This window comes from Lontra canadensis, unplaced genomic scaffold (assembly GCF_010015895.1).
Source record: "Lontra canadensis isolate GAN:19392208 unplaced genomic scaffold, GSC_riverotter_1.0 scaffold3, whole genome shotgun sequence".
Taxonomy (NCBI): Eukaryota; Metazoa; Chordata; class Mammalia; order Carnivora; family Mustelidae; genus Lontra; species Lontra canadensis.
In genome coordinates, this window is record NW_022630997.1 from 30,253,557 (window position 1) to 30,276,542 (window position 22,986).

The 22,986-nt window shown below is 47.3% G+C and overlaps 1 protein-coding gene across 5 annotated transcripts in view; it reads left to right on the forward strand.

The window, feature by feature from the left end:
• ARHGAP22 (Rho GTPase activating protein 22) overlaps nucleotides 1-22,986 on the forward strand; it is a 165,251-nt gene that overhangs the window by 18,163 nt on the left and 124,102 nt on the right. Inside the window, exon 1 of one of the 5 annotated variants that reach the window (XM_032837926.1) lies at nucleotides 13,470-13,901. The exons of the other annotated variants lie outside the window; for them this stretch is intronic. Within the exon in view, the coding sequence (XP_032693817.1) occupies nucleotides 13,868-13,901 (34 nt within the window). The 5' untranslated portion in view covers nucleotides 13,470-13,867. Of the gene's footprint in view, nucleotides 1-13,469; nucleotides 13,902-22,986 lie in introns of those variants that run through there. 5 annotated transcript variants of the gene reach the window in all.

The following is a 22,986-nucleotide window of genomic DNA, read 5'->3' on the forward strand; positions in this document are numbered from 1 at the left end:
CTCATGGAACTAGATCAAAACTGCCACCACACAGCCTTCCTTCACCTTGCTACACAGGGGCTATCAGGCTGCTTTGGCCTGTACTGGTTGACCAGTTGGGGGTGATCGAGAGCAGCACGCGCTCCTAAGGCCCCTGAGCTCAGAGGTGGCGGGGACTGTCCCCTGGAGGCTGGTTAAAGGCAGGAGGGGAAGGCAGAACTCATAATAGGAGGACCAGACAGAACCAGGAAGTTCCCCAAGGTGGCCAGGCTGGGTCAGCATGCAGGTGGTCCCTGCTGGATCCTACAGAAACACATTCTGCACATAGTTACCTCTAGACCAGAGTCTTTTGCTTTTAGAAAGGGGGCTGAGAAGCTATGGATCAGAGTCACTATTTCCTGAGAATAAACACTGAGCATGGGGAAGAGTGGGGAGTCATGCCAACCCCTGGAGAGGAGGAGCCCACCCCCCAGTCAGCACAGATCCCCACACTGGGCAGTGGCAGGTGGTGACAGAGGAGTGGGCCTCACTAGCAGGGCCAGAGTGTTCTCCAGGGCTGTCATTACATGTGACCTCACGCCAGGAGCACACCTGTGTGAGGGGGAGCCTGTGGGTATGTGTCAGTCTGTACACATACCTGCATGTGTGAGTGGTGAAGCCAAGTTCAAGGGGAAGTGTGTGACTCTGTCTGAACCTGAGCCCGATCATGTGCCTGGGACAGTGTGCGTGTATGATTGTGAGCACAAAGGTGTATATGTAAGACTGTGAAGAAGGCATGTATGTGTGAGTGTGCGTGCACACACATATATGAGTGTTTGCACGTGCGTGTGGGGGGGGCTGTGTGCACATATGAGTGTATGTGTGAGGGTTAGTAGTTTCATATGTCTGCCTCCCCCCTCACAAGATTTTAGTGTCAGGTTACCTGTTTCATAACTGGCGTAAAGGAAGCCACACATCTCCGTTTTGTGGAGGGTCAAATATGTTCCAAGCATATGCTTCTTGCTTCAAATCCTGGTCTCATTTCATCTCCGTTGCCACCGTGGGAGGTGACAATTGTTGCCCCTATTTTGCAGCTGAGGCGACTAAGATACTGGAAGATGCCACTCAGCCAGTACACGGTGGGGCCAGATTTCGATCCCAAAGCCCAGGCTCTATCCGTGATATCACCCCACCTTCCATAACCTGGCAAATGAAACCAAGAACAGAAAAATCTAATCAGATGACAGAAACTCATCAGAACGCTGGGTCTGCAGAGGGTCGACCGGGGCTGTGAGCCCTCGGCACTGGCTTTTGGTGTGTGCCAAACTGTAGCAGTTGCACGCCTGAGCGGTGGGCATGGCAAGTGTCCCCACCAGCTCACTTCCTCTGAAGTCACCTCCTTCTTCTGCTCCCAGTTGTATTTACATCAAGAGACTGCCTGCTGAGTTACGCAGAGCTGTAAACAGAGAAGCCACATTTGGGGACGCTTGAAATTATTGACCAAAACACAAGACTCCCACGCTAAAGACGTCAAAGCAAACCGCAAGCTAGTGAGCAAACTGTTTTAATGTGCGGGGCAAATAAGTGTGTTATCTTTATCGGTAAGAAGATAGATTCACTGGCGGGGCTGTTCCAGAGGATATGTCATATTGTGGGACTATCCGTTACCTATTGGTATGAGAAGCTAGCTCTCGGGGCCAAAATCTTAGGAAGGGATGACCCAGTAGTGATTCTTTGCAGAGTTTACTGGGTTGTCAGTGCACAGCTGGTTCTTGCTTATCGTGAGCCCCAGAGTCATTGCTTATACACACTCTTGTACATGTCCTTATATAGTGTTCAGTTTGCAAAGAGCTTCCACATACTCAGCCTTCCTACCTTAGTATGGCCCATTTGGGATGGGCAGGAAAGCAGTTATCATCTCTGTTTGATGGATGAAAGAACTGGCACAGAAAAGTTAAGGGACCTGCTCAGAGTAACTCAGATCAAGGCCAGTGGGGCCAAGAGTCAGACTCAGTACTCTGGCTCTTCATCCCCTCGGCGCCCCACTTTGAGAGCTATTTTCAGCTGACCACAGCAATCATTTCCAGTTTCCTTTAGTTGGAGCCTTAGTCATCCGTTGCCTAGATCATCCCAATCCTCCTGTTCAATTCTCAGCCTCTGGTACTACCAAAGAGCCACCTTGCACCCCTTGGGAGCCATCCTGTAGGATGAGCCGTCTTTTGGGTGGGAAGATGAATGAGCCCAGAAGCTGTGGGTAGAGAGAAGGAGTGTTGCTTCCCTCATAGAGCTAAGGAACAAAGTGGGTGGGGTACAGAGCAGGGAACCGCCCCTTTACCCGTAGACAAAGACATTCAGGACCAACTTTCGTGTTGAAGCCAGCAACCATGACAAGCTCATCTCCCTGTGCTGTGGCCAAAATCACCACTGCACTGGGGCTTGATGTCCAGGCCACATGTTTGGGCTATTCTGGGTGCCATGCAATTCCATATAAATTTTAGAACAAGCTTGTCAATCTCTACAAGATGTCATCTGGGATTGTGTTAAATCTGTAGATCATTTGAGGCGGCACGGGTATTGCCATCTTAATGTTAAATCTTCCAATCATTGAACTTAGAATTCTGTTTTTCCATTTACTTAGCTCTTTTCAGCTAAGTTCCTTTTAACAGTGTTTTCTAGTTTTCTGAGAACAAGTTTTGTACTTGTCTTATTCAATTTATCCTTGTATATTTTATCCTATTCGATGTTATTGTGAATGGGATCATTTTCTTTTCTGAGTTCATTCTCAGATTATTCACAGCAAGTGTGTAAAAATACAATTGATTTTTGTATATTGATCTTATTACCCTTCACTCTAGCTGTTCTCATCTGTTAATTCTAATAGTTTTTTAGTAGATTCCTTAAAATTTTCTATATACCAGGGCGCCTGGGTGGCTCAGTGGGTTAAAGCCTCTGCCTTCTGCTCAGGTCATGATCTCAGGGTCCTGGGATCAAGCCCCGCATCGGGCTTTCTGCTCAGCAGTGAGTCTGCTTCTCCCTCTCTCTTTGTGATCTGCCTACTTGTGATCTCTATCAAATAAATAAATAAAATCTTTTTAAAAACATTTTCTATATACAAGGTCACGTCATCTGTGAACAGAGATAGTTTTACTTCTTCTTTCCTAATCGGGATACTTTTATTTCTTTTTCTTTCCTAACCGCCTTAGCTAGAACCTCCAGTACAATGTGGTCTAGAAGTGGTGAGAGCAGACATCCTTTTAAATCTATTGAGACTTGTTATGTGGTCTAGCATTTGGTCCATTCTGGAATGTGTTCCATGTGCATTTGAGAAGAATATGTATTCTGCTATTCTTGGGCAAAGTATTCTATAAATGTCTGTTAGGTCTAGGTGGTTTGTAGTTTTCTTCAAGTCCTCTATTTCCTCATTGATGTTCTATCCATTATTGAATATTGCAAGTGGGATATTAAAGCTTCCAATTACTATTATTGCACTATTTCTCTCTTGAGTCTATTTTTGCTTCCTGGACTTTTGTGCTCTATTGTTGGGTGAATATATATTTATAATTGTTACATATTCTTGGTGCACTGACTCTTTTATTAATTTACATTGTCCTTCTTTCTCCCTTGTAATAATTCTTGTCTTAAAGTATATTTTGTCTGAATTTAGTACCCCCCCCCATCCAGCTCTCCTTTGGTTACTCTTGGTGTGGGGTATCTTTTTCAATCCTTTTACTTTCAACCTATTTGTGTCTTTGAATCTGAAGGACAGTAGTTCCTCCTTACCTGTGGTTTCAACTTCCCCAGGGTGAGTTACCTGTGGTCGAACATGGTCTGGAAGTAGATAATCCTCCTTCTGATGAGTCATCAGAATGGCAATACTAGCTTAACTCTATTCACATTGCCTATGTCATTCACCTCATTTCGTCTCATTATATAGGTATTTTGTCATCTCATAGCACAAGAAGAAAGGTAAATACAGTATAATAGGATATTTTGAGAGAGATCACATTCATATACCTTTCATTACAGGATATTGTTATAATTGTTCTCTTTATTTATGAATTGTTGTCACTCTCCCACTATGCCTAATTTATAAGTTAAATTTTATCATAGGTATACAGGTATAGGAAAAAACATAATATATATAGGGTTTGGTACTACCTGTAGTTCAGGCATCAACTGGGGGTCTTGGAGCGTATCCCCCATGGATAAAGGGGGCTACTGTAAGTCTCATTAGACAGCATATTGTTGGTATCTTTTTAATCCATTCTTCTACTTCAGCCTTTTATTTTTTAATTTTTTTAAGATTTTATTTATTTATTTGAGAAAGAGAGATCACAAGTAGGCAGAGAGGCAGGCAGAGAGAGCGGAGGAAGCAGGCTCCCCGCTGAGCAGAGAGCCCCATGTGGGGCTCGATCCCAGGACCCAGAGATCATGACCTGAGCCGAAGGCAGAGGCTTAACCCACTGAGCCACCAAGGCGCCCCTACTTCAGCCTTTTAATTGGACGTTTATATTTATATTTATATTTAGTGTATTTACTGATATTTAGTGTAATTACTGATAAGGAAGGATTTACATTTGCTGCTTTGCTACTTTTTTCTGTGTCACATATCATGTTGTGTTCCTTAGATGTCTAATTACTGACTTCTTTTGTGTTGAGTAGATATTTTCTGACATAGCCTTTTAATTCCCTTGTTTTTCCTTCTTTTACTATATATGTTTGGGTTGTTTTCTTAGCAGTTGCCTCGGGGATTACATCTTAATTTATAGCAATCTACTTTGGATTAATACTAACTATACAAAACCTTTTCCTAGATATCTCTATCCTCACAGACATACTGTGTATGTTACATCTTCACACACTGTGGGCTTTATACACTGGGTGCTCCTCACCATAAACTTACCATTACTGTTTTATGTAGTTATCTTTTAAATAAGAAAAAAAGAGAAGTTACAAAGAAAAATACATTAATCCTGCCTTACGTATTTACCTATATAGTTTACTGCTATTCTTTATTTCCTCATGTGGATTTGAGTTACTATTTAGTGTCCTTTCATTTCAGCCTGAAGGGCTCCCTTTAATATTTCTTCATGGGCAGGTCCGCTTGTGATTAGCTGTCTCAAGTTTTGTTTATTTGGGAATGTGTTAATCGCTCTTTCATTTTGGAAGAATAATTTCATCAGATATCGAACTGTTGGTTGACAGGATTTTTTTTCAGCCCCGAAAGCTAAATGTGTCACCCACTGCAGGTTAAAGGAAGGTAGTGTGTGTGTACCAGATACTCAACAAAGGGCACCCAGACAGGAGCTGGGTTTCGAACAGATGAGGATGAAAGAGTCTGGAAGGAGAGAAGCGTCTGTCAGAGTGGGAAGACCCCATCCAGCTGCCCCTTCTGGGTGAGCTGTCAGTCATAACCCACAAGAGCCTCTGCCCGGGGACCATGACAACGGGCTGTGGAAGACTGCAGCCATAGCTAGGAAGGAGAGTCTGTGGTTTCCAGTCTGAGACGAGCGATGGTTAGCTTGGTGGCATAATTGGGGAAATAAGGAAGGAAATAACCATCTGTGAGAGAACAGACACATGGGAGATGGGCCATCTGTGCTGAGTCAGGAGGATCAGGAAGTGAGAGAGAGGAAGAATATGGAAGCATAGGCTGAGAAGCATGATGTGGGCTCCAGCTAGAAGTCTGTGAGCTGCCAGTCACTGGAAGGCAACCCAAACCGCTGCAGCCAGAAAGGGGAATTTATCAGAGGTATATTGGAGGTTTATAACATCTTTTGAGACCTGAAGATCTAGGCTTGTAAGATGGACAAGAGTGACGGTGGCTCTAGAGGGCCAAAAAGCAAGAAGCACAAGGATTCTTTTCTTATGGGACAGCATGGCCGAGACACCCTTGCTGGATACCTCCCCCATACTGGAAGGGACCCCTGTCACAGCAGACATTGTCACTGCGGCCAGTGCTAGGAAGTACATTCAAACCCTCTCTCAGACTTTTCATGATGTTCAAGATTAGAATAAAAACCAGGCAGGGGCATCTGGTGTGCTGAGCCTCTGTCACCTGACCTCATCTGACTGCCTGCAGGGACAAAGCAGATCTATTCCTTAGGGTTTCCAAAGAGGGAGATGGCAGGAGATTGCCCCACATTAGGAAGGGGCTACATATTGTGTAGCGCCTGAATAAGTTCCCTTCTACCATAACAAATGAAGGAAAGAAAAAGTATCATTTTAAAAGCAGAGGACTCTCGAGTGGTTTTATCAACTTGGAGAGAAGAGCCAGTGAGGGAGGGAGAGATTAAAGATGCAAAAGGAGGAGAAATGTCTAGAAGAGCAGAGGGAGGTTATGTGCCAGGGGGAGGGGGCGGTCAGCCCAGAGGAGACGCACAAGGGGCGGGGCTGGTTGTGCAGGGGAGGAATCCTGACTTTGGGGAGAGGTGTGAGTTGAGAGAGAAGGCATCTGGGAAACTTCCTTTCTTTCCATCTGTCCCAAACCCTGGCTTTCCACAACAAGCAGGTGTTTTCACGAGGGAGAAGACTTGTTTTCCAATAATGCAAAACTGACCAAATTGGTGAGTCATCACTTTCTAAAATCTGACTCTTTAGGGAGTGGAAAACATTTCAGACCTGCTTCCTCGTGGCATCCAAGTGAGGACAGGTTTTGCCATTTGAGCTTGGGCAGGCAATAGCCTCACCACTGGGTCCCCTGCCCCTGCTTCAGGGAAATGGTGACAGCTCCTTGGAACCTCAGTACATTGTATTTCCAAGACTCAGAACCCTATTAGTGAAGGCGCATTTCCCTCTTTCCCCTCAGGCTCTGCCAAAAGCAGGAGCTCAACAAGCAATCCCGCCTGGCCCAGGGTGTCAGACCTGTGGGCTGGGGTCCTTTTTATCCCTCCCCTAGTACCTCGGGGGACCCCACCTACTCATAGCAAGGCTGTCCCACTGTCAGTTCCACACACTCCCTAATAGAAGTTTTCCCTTCCAAGAATCTCACAGTGAGAACTTGCAGCTGGATAAAATCTTTATTTGAAAGCTGCCTGATTAAACGGGGAGCTCAGACACTTGGCCAAGTACATTTTTAAGTGAGTAGTATTTGTCTGAGCCCAACATTTACAGAGACTTAAAAATGAGGCCTTTGAGTTCTATAAACCCCTGTGTGGTAACTGCCAAAGCTCCCTTCGAGAAAGGACTCACTGGTCAGCTGCAGGGAGTGGGATCAATCGACAGGCCCTGGCTATTAGCTCTTTTAGGGTCAACCTCAACTTTCAAGCCAACTCCGTGCTGATCTTGGAGGGGGGCACAATGATGGTCAAGGTCATGTTCTTCTTGAGGATGCCCCCAGCCAATGACTGCAAAAGGCAGCGGTACACAGGCCTGACCCCCTCAACCCAAGTCAAATCCTCTACTAGGCCCTATGTTTTTTTTTGTTTTTTTTTTAGATTTTATTTATTTGACAGAGATCACAAGTAGGTAGAGAGAAAGGCAGGGTGGAGAGTGGGGGAACAGGCTCCCCACTGAGCAGGGAGCCCAATGTGGGGCTCGATCCCAGGACCCTGAGACCATGACCTGAGCCAAAGGCAGAGGCTTAACCCACTGAGCCACCCAGGCACCCTGGCTCTCTGCTTTGGAACTCCCCAGAATGTTGGCAGAGATGCCCTCTGGTTTGCTTGTGCTCCCATACTCCCCTCCCACCCCACTCCTGAACAGGTGTTAATTCCCAGTAAAACTCTCATCTCAGCATCCACCCTAGAGAACCCAGGCAGCACACCTGTCACTCATCCATCACACACAGCACGCACCCCTGCCCCGGACATCAGCTGCCTGGACATTAGCCTGTCCTAAGTTGAAGGCGAGGTGTGACAAGTGCGACAGTGGAAGTTGGAACAGAAGGCTGTGTTTTCTGAACCCACTTGGTAACCCAGCCCCCCTCTACCCTGACTTCAGGGCTGCAGAACTCTAGAAACCATGCCCAGAGGCTTCAAGTCACAACCGAGGGGCTTTCTAAGCAAAGTCTCCGAGTTCTGGTCTCTACCCTCTTGTCTGGGTGGTTTTGCAATGCCCACTCCTGGATTCTTCATCGTTGTCCTTCTGACTCTCTGGCCAGGAGCCTAGGACACCAAAGACCCAGAAAACTAGGGGACCAGGCTCTAGACCCATTCTGGGGACCTGGGCTGTGTACGCGAGGCTGTACCCTACACTGAAGCGTGTGCACGAGACTGAAATGAGAAGCCAGGTGAAGCATCTGAAGGAGGCATTGGGCCAACGGCAGAGGCAGACATTAGACCTAAGGCCACAGGACTGTGGGAGCGCGGGCAGGGAGAGAGGCCCCGCTCTCTGGGGCAGAGTAGCTTGCAGCACCCAAGTGCCCTCAGGCAAAACCAAGGATATACTCAGAGCACTAGCAAGGCCAGGCCACCAAAGCGGCAGAAAAGTTCACCTTTGATGAATCCCACACAATCGTGCAATTAAAAACTCTAGAAAGAATACTTTAAATTCAGCATACTCTTAAGTTTTGTTTATAGTTTATATTTAAATTATGGGTTATCATATTTAAATTACGGGTTAATTTTTAAATTATGGGTTGATTATGGGTAATAATTATGGGTAATTTAAATTTTATATATTTAAATTATGGGTCAGGTCTTCATCAGCCCTGGCAAGAGGCCTTTTAGAAGGTTCCTGTGGCCTCAGGCATGAGGGATGAGGAGATAGTAAAGGTGCTGGACCCTGACTGTGGTCACTGAGCGGGGAGGGGACACTGAAACAGGGTCCAAAGGGAAGCATCGACGTCTGGTAGGCAAAGAGGGGCAGGCGGAAGATATATGTGGTGGAAGGTCAGCTGGAGTCATGAAGAGGACCAGCTGGGTCATGGCTCTCCTTCTTCTGGCCATCTGAGATGTTTCTAGGTTGATATTGAGGCTTGGCCTCACTCAGTCATTCAGGGTCTCAGACCACAGGACCTCTACCTCCTCCTGCCTGGGCCTTCCAGGTGGCCCCAGAAAAGGGAGACAAGCCTGGAGGAGTGTTGGAGGGAGGAGTCCTGGAGGCCAGGCCTAGAAGCAGTCACATCGTGTCTGTTCAGAAACAATGTCTAGGACAGTCACACGGAACTGCAAGGAGCCTGAGAAAGACAGGGCATCTGGGCATGTCCAGGAGGGAGACAAGGACAGAGCTGGTGCAGAGCTTGCCTCCTCTGTCTTCAGCAAGGAGTTGACCGTTGGGGGGCATACAAGGTCGACAGGGTAGGGCATGGACAGGGCGGGCTGGCAAACACCTCATGACTGGCCCTCTGGAAGGCAAAAAAATTTAAGTCTGAATTGATAATGTGTTTCCTTGATGTAAATACTCCCACCACTGCCCATTTCGAACTACCAGCTTGATCCCTGAATGAGGAGCTGCGACTAGAACCCAACAAACAGATGAATTAGGGTTCTGGAGAGAAACAGGACACACAGGACAGATCTATAGATCTCTCAAGAGTATAAGAACATATACATATTTATGCATACGTAGGTACCGTATGTTATTGAAGCTGAAAAGTCCCAAGATCTACAGTTGACAAGCTGGACACTAACGAAGGTTGTGTAGTTCTAGTTCAAAGGCCAGCAGGCTCAAGACCCAGGAAAAGCCAATTTTCAGTTCTAGCCCAAAGACAGGAAAAAAACAAACAAACAAACCCAATGTCCTGGCTGAAGGCAGTCAGGCAGGAGCGTTCCCTGCTATGCATGGGAAGGTGAGTTTTTTCGTTCTTTTCAGGCCCTCAACTGATTGGGTACGACCCACCCACACCAGGAAGGGCAACATGCTTTATTTAGTCTACTAATTCAAATGCCAATTTCATCCAGAAACACCTTCACATTGACACTGAGAATAATGCTTGACTAAATGTCTGGCTGGGTGCCCCATGACCCAGTTAGGATGACATACAAAGTCAACCCTCACAATAGTATTTTCACCACGCGATACAATAGGTGCAAATGACCTTAAGAACGTAGAAAATACTAAAATGTAGTAAAATAATTAGTAAGTGATGTGAGTTGGGTAGGCATTCCCTTTGTTTTTAATCTGATTCAGTTCACTGTAAGTTTATGTAATGTAATCTCCAATGATGCCTGCGTTAAAATCACAAAATTCCTGAAAACTTAGCAATCAGCTCTCTTTGGCTTTTGTTCTGGCCAGCTGTTCCAGCACACCACAGGGATGGGCAGGAGTGACACACCAGAGAAATGGAACCTCAGCCTTTTGGCAACAGGGACAGAGAGCAGTCAAAGCAGGAAGTCAGGGGACACTGGTGCTGGTGAGCGCTGCACAGGCATCTCAGACCCAGGGGAGCACTGTTTTCTTCCTCTGCCTCCGGAAGAGCACCTCCTGTCCTCTCTGTGGGTTCTGGAATAGGGAAGCCGGGTCCTGCTATCTAGATGACATCTTGGTAAAAAACAGAGGAAGGCTCGCCCTCCTGGCGGCAGCAGATCCCTCTAACAGTGCAAGAACACACAGCTTTGTCAGCGTTAGGGTCCCAGCCCTACTCCCCCCTCTACTGGACACCTTTGTACAGTGAACAGGCTGTACAACCATACCTGTGGCTCCATGTGAATGGAGCAGTCTCCCGTTGAGACTTGGGAGGGGGGGACCCTTTTCCACTTTCTGACTGGGAGACTGGCATCATGTGCCCCTGTCTAGGAAGAAGACTCCCTTGGGGTGACAGCAGGCAGTGACTGTCTCTGATGTCCCCAGGCTCAAGGATATGCAATTATCTTCTAAAGTAGTGGTTCTCAACCCTGGCCACATGCTGGATCACCCGAGGAGCTTTTACAACTCCCAGTGACCAGCGTACATGCCAGACTAAACAGGACCCAATGGCCAGCACACATGCCAGACTAAACAGGACCCGATGGCAGATGGGACACAGAAATTAGTTGTCAAAACTCCCCAATGTGCAGCCAAGGTTGAGAACTACTGACCTGAAGCAGAGCTGGAGGTGGCCAGTGATATTGGTGGGTGACCACCCGTCTAAGAGGTGTGCCTTCCAGCATCCGCCTTTGGAGAGTTCTGCCCTTGTAATACTCCTACTCACCCTTCAGCGCCTGGCCAAGTCTGGCCCACAGTGGCCTCGGAAAATGCCAGGCTGGAAACTGGGGGAGACCGGGACCACTGCTGGGGAGGCAGTGCCATGTGGGCAGAGGCAAGGCCATGGGGAGAGTGCTGCCTTTCTGCCTCTACTTCTGTGTGAGGCCTGTATTTTCCCTTTGTAAACTTCAGGAAGGAGGGGGCGCTAATGTCCCTTCCAGCTGGACCCATCTTTCTCAGGTGCAGGGTCCAGACTAGCTCTTGCCCTGTTCCCAGCTTTACTTCTGGGTTTGAGCCCAGAGCCTCCGAGTTTTTTTTCTGAGTCCAACACTGATCCCAGGAAAAGCAGGCGGGTGAGTGCAGCGACTTAATGTCATTGGGGGAAACAGCTGCACAGGAAAAGCACCCGGGGGTGGTTTCTTAACCAAAACAAGTGTGAGTGGACCCAAACTAAGTCTTCAGGACATTTTCCTACCCCTGGTTTGGAGGACGTGGTCCAGGCTGCATTACTCACAGGGCTTCACGATTGCTCAAGACATTGTCACTAGCCACGGGACCTCACCCTGTGACCCTGATGTCAACATGAGATTTTCCAGATCTGTAGCCTCCCTAGTCCTCCCTGGTGGCCTGTGTCCCAGCCTGACCCGGCCTCTACCTGGCCTGAAAGGAAAAGGAGGGCAATTTGGTCATTCAGTAGTGTTTCTTGGAGCTGTCCCTCAAGCCAGTATTCCTCACAGGGCTCATGGCCTCAGTCCAGCCTGAGGCTCAGGACTGGGAGTACAGGAGGGGTGAGATACAGCTAAGAGCCCTGGGGAAGTGCTTAATGTCTCCTTCTGGTGGTAGAATCAGGAGAGTTTCACAGGGACTTGCCCAGAATGATCAGGCTTATGCAACTGGAACTGTGGGAAAGGACACTCCTAGAAGAGGGAACCGATGGTGCGAAGGCACGGGGGCACACAGGAGCTGCACGATCACGTAGCATCAGCAGGAGATAGGTCACGGAGGAAGGCAGGGACTGTACCACGAAAGGCCTTGAATATTATCTCAAACTGATTCCTCTCTTCTGAGGGGTGGCTGAGGGCCGGAGAAAGGGACTGGATGCTGAGTAAAACAACTTTGTCTCCATGGACTCTGCTTTCTCCGGGCCACCTGGCCATTGGACCCCCACATCCCGGTGAGTCCTTGACATCTCCAATTCTCCCCTCCTCTCTATATGCCAGACTCTGTCCTCCCTAACATGGATTGCTGCAGAGGCTAGACCGCTAGCCTCCAGAGCTTCTGGACATCCAGCTACGGGATTTGATCCCACATTAATGCTTCATCTGGGGATCAATGGGCATGGGGGCACTCTGGGGATCAGGGAGGAAGCAAGGCCATTCAAACAGAGTGGTCATCTTTCACGCCCCTCGTCTTCAATGGAGAGGACCACACAGCACTCAGACTTGAAACAACCCAGCCCCAGACACAAATGCCTAACACAGCACGTGGGGTCATTTCAGGGGCACAAAGACGATCCTCACCATCCAGCAAGTTCGCTGAGGACTCTCAAGCCAAAAACTGCTCCCAGGAGGTGGTTGGAATTTGGGGATTTAGAGAGACTGGCATCACAGAAAATCATCAGCTGTAGACACTGCCCGGGGTTCCGATTCCTGTCCTGACAGTATTGTGTGACTTTGGGCAAGTTATTTAACATTTCTGTGCCTTATTTTCTTTATCTGTAAAGCCATGACATTAGCACCTGCCTCAGAGAATTGGAGAATTAAATGAGATACGGAATATGAAGTACTAGCCTTAATGCCAGACACATAGCAGGCACCTAATAAATGATAGCTATTACTGCAATTGCATTTCTTAGGCAATTTTTAGGCCTTGAGGCGGAACTCCCCCAAAGCCCTACTATGCACTCTTTAGAGTTATGCTAGTATTAAATGGAAACATGACAATTTGCAGATTCACTACTCCGTGTATAGTTTCTGAGACCCTACTGTGTGTGGGCCCCAAACTAAGTGCTTCATGTGCATTCTGATTGCTGTCATCGTGTTAAGGCAGCAGAAACATCCCTCAGGGGCATCCCTCTGCTTGCTGGTTGCTGGGCCCATCCCTGGAGGATGGGAACACCACCCAGGCCACCAGCTCGCCAGCTCCTTGTTAAGACACACCTCTCTTTCACAGTTGAACAGTGAGCTCAGAAACCGCCTCCTAGCCAACTCCCACCCCCACCCCCGCCGCCCCTGGCTGGGGACATCGGGCAGAGCAGACGGGCGGGGTCTCCCCTCTCCCAAGAGCACTGGATGGGAAGGGGTTTGCTTGGCAGGACAGAAGGACAGGGCAGCGGTGTGGATTTCCAGCAGCTTTCCTTTGCCTGCAGCTCGCCGGACGGGCCCTCCCCGCGCAGTGGGCGGATCCGCTCGGCCTTCCAACCCGCCCGCGCGGCTGGGAACCCTCCTCGCCGACCCGCCCGTCTGCCCGCCACCGCCCGCCCCGCAGGGAGCAGAGCCCCACTCGCGGGGCTCCCGGATGGGTAGTGAGGCAGGCACCCCGGGGCAGAGGGGCAGCCAGTCTGCCCCGCCCTGGCCCAGTGATTGATCAGCAGCCCTTACCGAGCCTTTTACTGGTTCGCTGGAATGGGAATTAATTCTGGGATGGATAAATAATGCATTGAGGTTTGTGTAGTCCAAGGCAAGCCATTGGTCAGCAGCAAGGAGAGGGAGACTCTCCTGTAAAGCCAGCAACCATGGGGGCTGGAGTGGGGCAGCAGGAGGGGCAGTTGGGCCAGAGGAAGAGAAAAGGGAAGTGGATGACAGCATGATCGGCACAAGGACTCCAGCCTGGCGGCTTCTGGAATATGCTGAGCCCAAAGGTCAGGCAAGCCAGGAGGGGTAAGTCCAACTTCCTGGGGCGGATCTGGGCATAGTGTGTGTCTCTTGGCTACCACGTGCAGACACTGAGACGCTGCCACACCGGGGGTGAGATGAGGCAGGCATTCCAGAGGCATCCTCCTCATTGCCTGCCCAGTGAGGCTCCCAGGGTCTGTGGGCGTCAGACCAGAGCTGCTGATGCCCAATGGCCATTTTAATGCTCTGGTCTGTGTGCAACCCTCACCCCATGGTCTGTGTTTCGCCGAGTTCCTGAGTTGCTCAAAGTGACCGGGTGACAACTTCGGGAAAACTGTTCCTTTACTAAAAAGGAAATGCTCAATGCTCGTGATTTGCCCCAGCAGCCAAGCAGAAGTGGCCCTCACTAGGGAGGGCCATGCCCTGGCTTCTGCAGACGGCCAGGTCCAAGGGGGAGTCCTCACTCCTGTGGCCTGGAAGGGTGCTGGGTAGAGCCTTCGGGAGCTGCCCAGGTCTGGACTGCAGAAAACAATTCCTCGGGCAGGCCAGAGGCAGGCATGCGCCCCCATGGGGAGAACTCCCAGGAGGCTGCACCGCCTGGAGATGAGAGTGCCAAGGGTATGCATCTAGAAATAAGTCCGAGGTGGGAGTCTGGAGAACCTTGCTGGATGATCTTGTGGGACTGGGCTAGTGCCCACCAGCCAGCCTGAGTCCCTGCAGAGTGGCCTGGAGACCCAGGACAAGTCCCTGGCCTAGGGACAGCATCACCCTAGGGACAGCAACTTCTTGGCCAGTGTCATTTTAGATAAGAACATCTGTCCTTTAAGAAAATAAAATGCGTCTTTGTAGGTAGCCAGTGTTTACGGAGGGCTGAGCTTCCCTTTGGAGCAATGAGTATGAGGACAGGTGGTTTGGGGGTGGGTGGAACATCTGCCTGGGGAGCTTGGAAACGGCGTGTCTCACCTGGTATGTGTGTGACAGGAACCCTTCAGCCTCCTGTGGATCACAGGCAACATACCCATCGCATTAGCTATTCACAGGTGACTACGAGGTGGGCTGGCTCTCCAGAGCATGATCACCACTGCCGGGACCCCTCTGTGGGTTGCTCCAAATGGATCATAGCCTGTGGACCCCAGTGGGCAAAAGAGGGCTATGCATGGCTCTGCTGAGGGGTAGGAGTGCAATTTAGTGACCACCTAAAGGGGTGGGACAGGCCCTACATGCCTTTTGAGAAAACTGAAGTCCACTGTCCCAGCCCTGTTGAATGTATTAACAGCCAGATGTGGCTGTTGAGCCCTTGATATATGGCTAGTCCAAACTGAGAAACATACACACTAGATTTTGATGACTTGGCAGAAAAAAAAGAATGTAAAATATCTTACTGATAATTCTATTGCGTACAGGCTGAAATGACAATATGTGGATATGTTGAGTTAAATAAAATATGTTATTAAGTTTAATTTCACCTATTTTTAAAGCAGCTACTAGAACTGCTGTATTATAAACTGTATTGTATTTATAAACTATTGATAAATAGTTACACATGTGACTCATATTATACGCCTATTGTGTAGTGCTTGTCTAGAAAGAGGCTTCAGCAAAGGGGCTCTCAGGAAGCCAGCCTTTGAAATCCCAAACTTCTTACAAGCAGTTGTCCTAGGTCAGTGGTTCTCAGCCAGGTGTGATCTTGCCCCCTCCCCAGGGGACCTTTGGCATTGTCTGGAGACATTTTTGGTAGTTCCAACTGAAGGGCTACTGGCTTCTAGTGGGTAGAGAACAGGGACAAAACTAAACATCCTACAAAGCAGAGGACAAGCCCGGCAATAAGAATTATCTGGCCCCAAATGTCTATGGCCCTAAGGTTGAGGAACGTTCTACTTGATGATATTATCTGGTAAGATACAGTAAAAGATGACGTTTACGGTGCCGTGAGTCAGCTCACCACTTACCCACAAAAATGTAGGATCATAAACTATGATAAGAAGCATTCTAGGAGCATCTACTACAAATGTAGCATCCAGAGGAAGTGTGAGATCCTTGGGCTGTGAGCTGGGAAGTGACAGGGAGCTAACTAGGCAAAGAATGGTGGAAGAACGAGGCCACGTGCAGGCAGGGCAAGGCATGTGTGGGTGCCTTGGGAGGGGCGGGTGCATGGGAGTAGGAGGTGGGAGCTGGGGGCGGGGAGGGGCAGCAGGCACAGCACAGGGCTGGGACCAGGTCTGGAATTGGCTCATGCAAGGTCAGGCTTGCAGCTTGTTAAGGAATAGTTCTCCCTGGGGACATTTCTGGAGTAATACAGACCAAGTTTGTGTGTGTGTGTGTGTGTGTGTGTGTGTGTGAGACCATTAAGTAATTGGACTGTGGTAGAAGTGGTAGAAAGAAGAGCTCACCTCAAAATTCAACCCCCTCTCATTGAACATTTTAGGAGCAGGGCAGGATACATGTCATAAACACAGCGAGGCAGAGTACGCAGATCACAGCCCTTGGTATCCAGATACCGCCTTGTCCCGATCTTCCATATTCCAGATAGACCTCCAGGCAATATCGCGACGTGGATACGATGGGTTGCATGAAAAAGACTGGGGTGGCTTTCTGAGATAGTTCATAAAATCAGCCTCAGCCAGCTCAAAAGCCTCTGGGGTCTGGCCCAAATGCTGCTCGGCAGATAGGGGCTTCCCAGGGACCCTTCTTCAGCGGCATGTTGGCTGTTAAATTCCTGGCAGGCCCCCATCAGGCCAACCCCGAGTGAGCGCGCAGAGGCCTGCTAACACCCTGGCAGCTGTCCTCAGTTCTCCTTTCTAAGGAGGGGGAGATGTCAAGATCAAGACCCTCCCAAGGAAAACCCTATTGTCCTTTACCAGTACATAGAACTAAGTTCGTTCAATTGTCATGCCCCGACCAAGCTCAGTTTCTAACAAGTTAGAGGCTAAAGAGGCAGGTGTCAGTATATAGACACACACACATGGAGAAGGCAATTCAAAAAACAGACAGGCACCCAAACTAGCTGGAAGTGGCTCAGAACAGATGGGTGAATTCAAATAGTGTGCTTGCATTTAAGTGCAGCATGAAATTCAGACTGATGTCAGGAAGGTGGTCCAGATTCCCTCAAATCAGCGTGCACTGGCCATTAATACAATAAATGATTTTAACTCACCATTGTTTGCTTAGGACCAGTTCACACTCATCCTAGCTAGTCATGGCCTATCGGGTCCAGGCTGTTAGGAGCCAGATGTGTTTCCCTGCTTTACCCCTGGGTCCAGAGGTCCCTTCCAGAGACACTTTCTTATTGCTTTGCCCCAGCAAGCTCCTCCTCTACTGAGTCCCATTTCCATATTCCCAGAGTAGAACTAGAAGAGACAGTTTACCCCTGCCTTTACCAGTTTTCCCAGAAGAAAAATAAGATAAATTCACTAAAACTCTTTGAATGTATTACATATACAATGGAGCAAGTCACAAGTCTGTGTGCTTTATGACATGGTGAAAGTTGCGATTTCTTTTTCAAGATAGAAAATAAAAATGTAGAGCCGGTACCTTCTCTTCTGGGAATAAGAGAGGAAGAGCATCAGAGCCTCATGTCATTCCTCGGGCCCACTACCATGTTCTGCACATCCTAGGCCTTCCCCACTCCCTCCTCTGCTCACAGAGTCCCTGGGAGCACCTGGTTAGAACCAGACCTGATTCCCCATCTTTCCAGCCATAGTCAGAACAGAGCCCCAAAATACTTGACCCTGATGCAGCCCCAGCTGGCCTGGTTGGTTCCCCTTTCTGAAATTCCACTGTAATCAGACTTAGGTCTTCAGAGACTGGTATGTTCCGTCAGTCTTGAGTGAAGCTTATTCCTCTGGCCTTGCCCTAGTCCACAAGGATGAGGAATGTGGGGCAGCCCTGTTGCTTTATCCAAAGCGCTCTTGACTCTGCCTGTCTCACTTATCCTCATGCCATAACCCACCCTCAGCCATCATCATCTCTCACCTGGACTTTGGCAGTAAGACTGCCTCACTCCTACCTACCCTCATCCATTCTCCACTCCAAAGCCAGGGCTATGTTTTCATGTGTAATTCTAGGCATACATTCACCTCCAGCCTCTTCCCCAATGTAGAATCCTTCAGTGGCTTCCCCATTGCTCCTTGGGTTAAAGTCCAAACCCTTACCATGGCCCACAAGACCCCTCTTACAGTCTAGCCAGTGGCCACCTCTCCAGCCTCCTCTCACTCTCCAGGCTCCAGCCACATGGGCCTTCTTCCTGTTCTTCAACTGTTCCATGGGCCTCCTACCACAGGGCCTTAGCATACCTTTTTCCCTTCCTGGAATGCCTCTCCCTTCTCTCTGTCTCTCTCGCTGTCTCTCTCTTTCTCTGTCTCTCCCTCTTTCTTTCCCTTTCTTCCCTCACCCTACACACAGACATTCCTTGACTCCAACTCACCTTCCAGTTCTCAGTTCAAGTGTTGCCATCCAGGGAAGTCCTCCCATTACTGCAATCTAAGCTAGGTCTTCTGCGGCAAGCTCTCCTTTCTTTACAGCATTTACCTTGGATTAGAGTTGTACACTCCCAGATGGAATGATCTGATGGATATTTGTCACCTCACTGGACTGAGTTCCACGAGGGCAGGAACCATTTCTGGTTTTAAATATCATTATACTTCAATATCAGACACCTGAAGGAACTCAGTACATATATCTTGAATGGAGGATGGATGGATGGATGGATGGTAGGGAAAGCATTAGCCTGGGAGGCGGAAGCACTGTCTGCCCTAACTGATCCAGGTCCTTAGGAAAGTCAGCCCCCTCCCCCAACTGACTTATATGTTGCAAATATTTTCCCTATATGTTACGTGCCTTTTACTTTTTTTATCAGGGTTTTTTTTTTCCCACAGATGTACATCAGTTTTTAATTTTTATGTCACTATCCTATCAATATTTTCTGTCAGGGTTTCTGCCTTTGTTTAGAATATTTCAAAATAAAATTGATGTTGCTATGAAGGAGGCTCCTTCTTTTAGCAGAAATCACGGAACTAATGGGCCATGTTACAGCAGCTTTAGCCATCTTTCCTAGCAGGATTATCGGTGTCTTGGAAACCTTGATGAATGGGCAGAGCCTGGTCAGTCCTTTGGCGATGGACAAAGAAAGCTCCAGAAGACAAAGTACTTTGAGTGGACTCATTGTTCTTGATTTTCCCCATAGGAAAGTAAACCATCATTTACTATGTGTCCTCCATGCTCGAGGAATCTCTACTGTACTTCATGAATTCTCATAACTACACTATGAATGGGCATCAGTGCTCCCATGTTAGCAGATATGGAAAGAACATCATAGGGGCCCTGCCAACAAGTGGTGGCATTTGTACTCCTGTCTGTCCGATGCCAAGGCTTCTGACCTCTCTCCTTGACCCAATGCAGGGATCCACACCAGCCAAAGACCATGGTCAGTAGCCCTGCATGTCCCAGGGTGGGATGGTAGGGTGGGAGTATAGATCCTTCAAGTCATAAGATGCAGTCATTTATTTTTATTTAATTTTTAATTTTTAAAGTGTGTTAAACTAACATATAGTATTATACTAGTTTTAGGTGTATAATATAGTGATTCAACAATTCTATACATTACTCAGTGCTCATCGCTCTAAGTGTCCTCTTAATCCCCTTCACCTATTTCAGTCGTCTTCCTTCCCACCTCCCCTCTGGCAACCACCAGTTTGCTCTCTCTACTTAAGAGTCTGGTTTTTTGTCTCTTTTTTCTTTGTTCACTTGTTTTGTTTCTTAAGTTCCACATATGATTGAAATCATGTTATTTGTTCTTCTCTGACTTATTTCACTTAGGATTATACCTTTTAGATGCATCAATGTTGTTGCAAATGATAACATTTCATTCTTTTTTATGGCTGAATAATATTCCAGTGTGTGTGTGTGTGTGTGTGTGTGTGTGTGTATCTGTATGTGTGTACCTGTGTATATATACGTATACACATCTTCTTTATCCATTCGTCTATTCATGGACACTTGGGTTGCTTGCATATCTTGGCAATTGTGAATAATGTTGCAATAAGCATGGGGGGCACATATCTTTTCAAATTAGTGTTTTTACTTTCTATGGAGAAATATCCAGTAGTAAAATTACTGGATCATATGGTAACTCTATTTTTAATTTTTTGAGGAAACTCCAGACTGTTTTCCACTGTGGCTACACAAGTTTGCATTCCTAGCAACAGTACACGAGGGTTCCTTTTTCTCCACATCCTTACCAACACTTGTTTCTTGTGTTTTTGATTTTATCCCTTCTGACAGGTGTGAGGGGATAGCCCATTGAGGTTTTGATTTGCATTTCCCTGGTGATCAGTGCTGTTGAGCATCTTTTCATGTGTCTGTTGGCCATCTGGATGTCTTTGAAAAAATATTCATGCCTTCTGCCATTTGTAATTAGGTTATTTGCTTTTTTGGTATTGTGGTGATATTTTTAAGAAGATGCTCACTGCATATGAACACATGGAGATTAAATTTAGACAACTATTGGAATATTTAAGGTTGAATTATTAATATGTAGTAGAAAACTCTGCAAATGAAAAGAAGCAAGATATTATGAACTCCAGGGAAAGCCAGCAATGCATAAAAGGAAAAATTACTACAATATACTACATAGCTCAACTGGGAATAGCAGTTACATAGTGAAAATTAATAATGCAAATTTGGCATGTTGAGCAAACCAAAATTACAATATAACTATGGTGGGAGGATGGAGTGGGTACTTGTGTGTGATTGGGCCAGGGGAGTCAAAGAAATAAAATCCTCACTTTCCATCGTGATAGGTCAACAAATAATACTTAAAAAAGAAAAATCAAGAAGTGAGTTGGCATAAAAACAAACACTTAAGTCAATGCAACAGGATAGAGAGCCCAGAAATACACCCAAGCATGTATGGCCTATTAATTTATGACAAAGAAACCAAGAATATAGGATGGGGAAAGGAAAGTCTCTTCAGTAAATGGTGTGGGGAAAACTGGACAGTCACATGCAAAAGAACAAAACTAGACTATTATCCTATACCATATAGAAAAATCATCTTGAAATGGATCAAAGACTAAGACCTGGAGCCATAAAACTCCTAGATGAAAACATAGGTGATGAGCTCCTTGATGTTGGTTTTGGTGATGATTTTTTTTTTTTTAATTTGACACCAAAAGCAGAGGTAACAAAAAACAAAACCAAAAATAAATGCGGGACCACATCAAACTTAAAAGCTTCTGCACAGCAAAAGAAACCATCAACAAAATGAAAATGGGAGACACTATTTGCAAATCATGTATCTAATAAGGGCTCAGTATCCAGTATATATAAAGAGCTCACACAATTTAATAGCAAAAAAATAAAATCCAAGCAATTCTACTTAAAAATGGGCAGAGGAACTAAATACAGACATTTTTAAGACATACAATCACCAATGGTATGTCTGATTGCCAACTGGCAGAACTAATGTCAGGGAAACGCAGATCGAAACCACAAGAGATACTGCCTCAGACCTGTTTGAATGGCTATGGTAAAATAAACGAACAGAACCCAAGAGATAGCGAGGATATGTTGTCTTCAGGGAAGGTGTGGGGAAAAGGGAACGGTGGCACACTGTTGTTGGGAATGTAAGTTAGTACAGCCCATATGGGAAACAGCATGGAGGATCCTCCAAAAATTAAGTAGAGAACTACCACAGGATCCAGCAACCCCACTTCTGGGCCTATATGGAAAGGAAATGAAAATGGGATATCAGAGGCATCTCTGCCCTCCTGTGTTCACTGCAGTGTTAGTCACAACAGCCAAGATATGGAAGCAACCTAAGTGTCCACCAAAGGATTAATGGACAAAGAAGATGTGGTGTGCAGAAAGATACAGTGGATTATTACTCAGCCATGAGAAAGAAATCCTGCCATTTGTGACAACATGGACTGACCTTGAGAGCATTGTGCTAAGTGAGGTCAGAGAAAGATACGACATAGTGTCACTTATATGAGGAAACTAAAAAAGGCAAACTTATAGAAACAGAGAGTAGATAAGTGGTTGCCAGGGATGGGGGGGAGGGGACATGGTGGAGGGGTGAGTAGGGAGAGTTTAGTAAAAGGGTGCAAACTTTCTGCTATAAGACAAAGAAGGTCTGAGGATCTGATGTAAAACACAGTGTCATAGTTGGTGACACTTTATGGTGTAATCGAAATTGGCTAGCAGAGTAGAACTGGCGTGTACTCCCCCACACAAAAGAAAGAAATATATGATGTGATGGTTGGGTTCATCAACTAGATGGGTGAGTCAAGGGGAAAAAATGGCAATGAATGAATACTGTTAGAAATGTAGAGGTAAATACCAAAAGGGCCAAACTAAAAAGGATGAAAGTGACTGCCTCCTGGGGTTGGGGAATGGAAGGTGGTAGAAGAACAGGAGACTGCCAGGTTTCATACCAAGGCTTGTAGGACTGCTTGAGATGGTTGGTTGAGGAGTGATAGCCCAGAGATCACATAACCTCATATCAATTCAGGCTAGAGGATTGCTCTGAAGGGATGACCATGAGGTTCCCAGACCTTCTCTGATTTCTTGGTTCTGAATAGTGTGGCCTTCCAGGATATGCCCATGGTGACTCCATCCTGCTCCCTGGCCCAAGCTTGTCCACTGATGGCTCCCTAAGACAGAGCACTTCCATGGCCCTAAGAGTTGGATGGCAAAGAGACAGTAGCCTACTTAAGTGACATAGTATCTGGCTTTTCCTGAGACTCAGAGAGAGGATCTAGGGCTGTGACGGGGGTCAGAGATGTGGTCTAGGAGAACAGTTTATGGATAATAGAACTGGGGTCTGGGCCAGAGGACAGGTAGGGACTAAGGATGCAGACAGCAGCTTTTGCTGCAGAAGGAAGGCCATGTCAGACTTGCACAGTGGTCTCCTTATTCTAGGCCAGGCTCCAGTACCCCACTACTCAAGGCTGTCACCATCCCCAGTGGTTCAAGTGCCCAAGCCTACATTTTCTCTACCACTGCCTGGGCCTTCTACCCCCACCAGGAAGACTGACCTCTCTCCTATCTCTCCTCCCAGAAGTTTGCTCAGAAATAAAATGAAGGGGGCACCTGGGTGGCTCCATCAGTTAAGCATCTGCCTTCAGCTCAG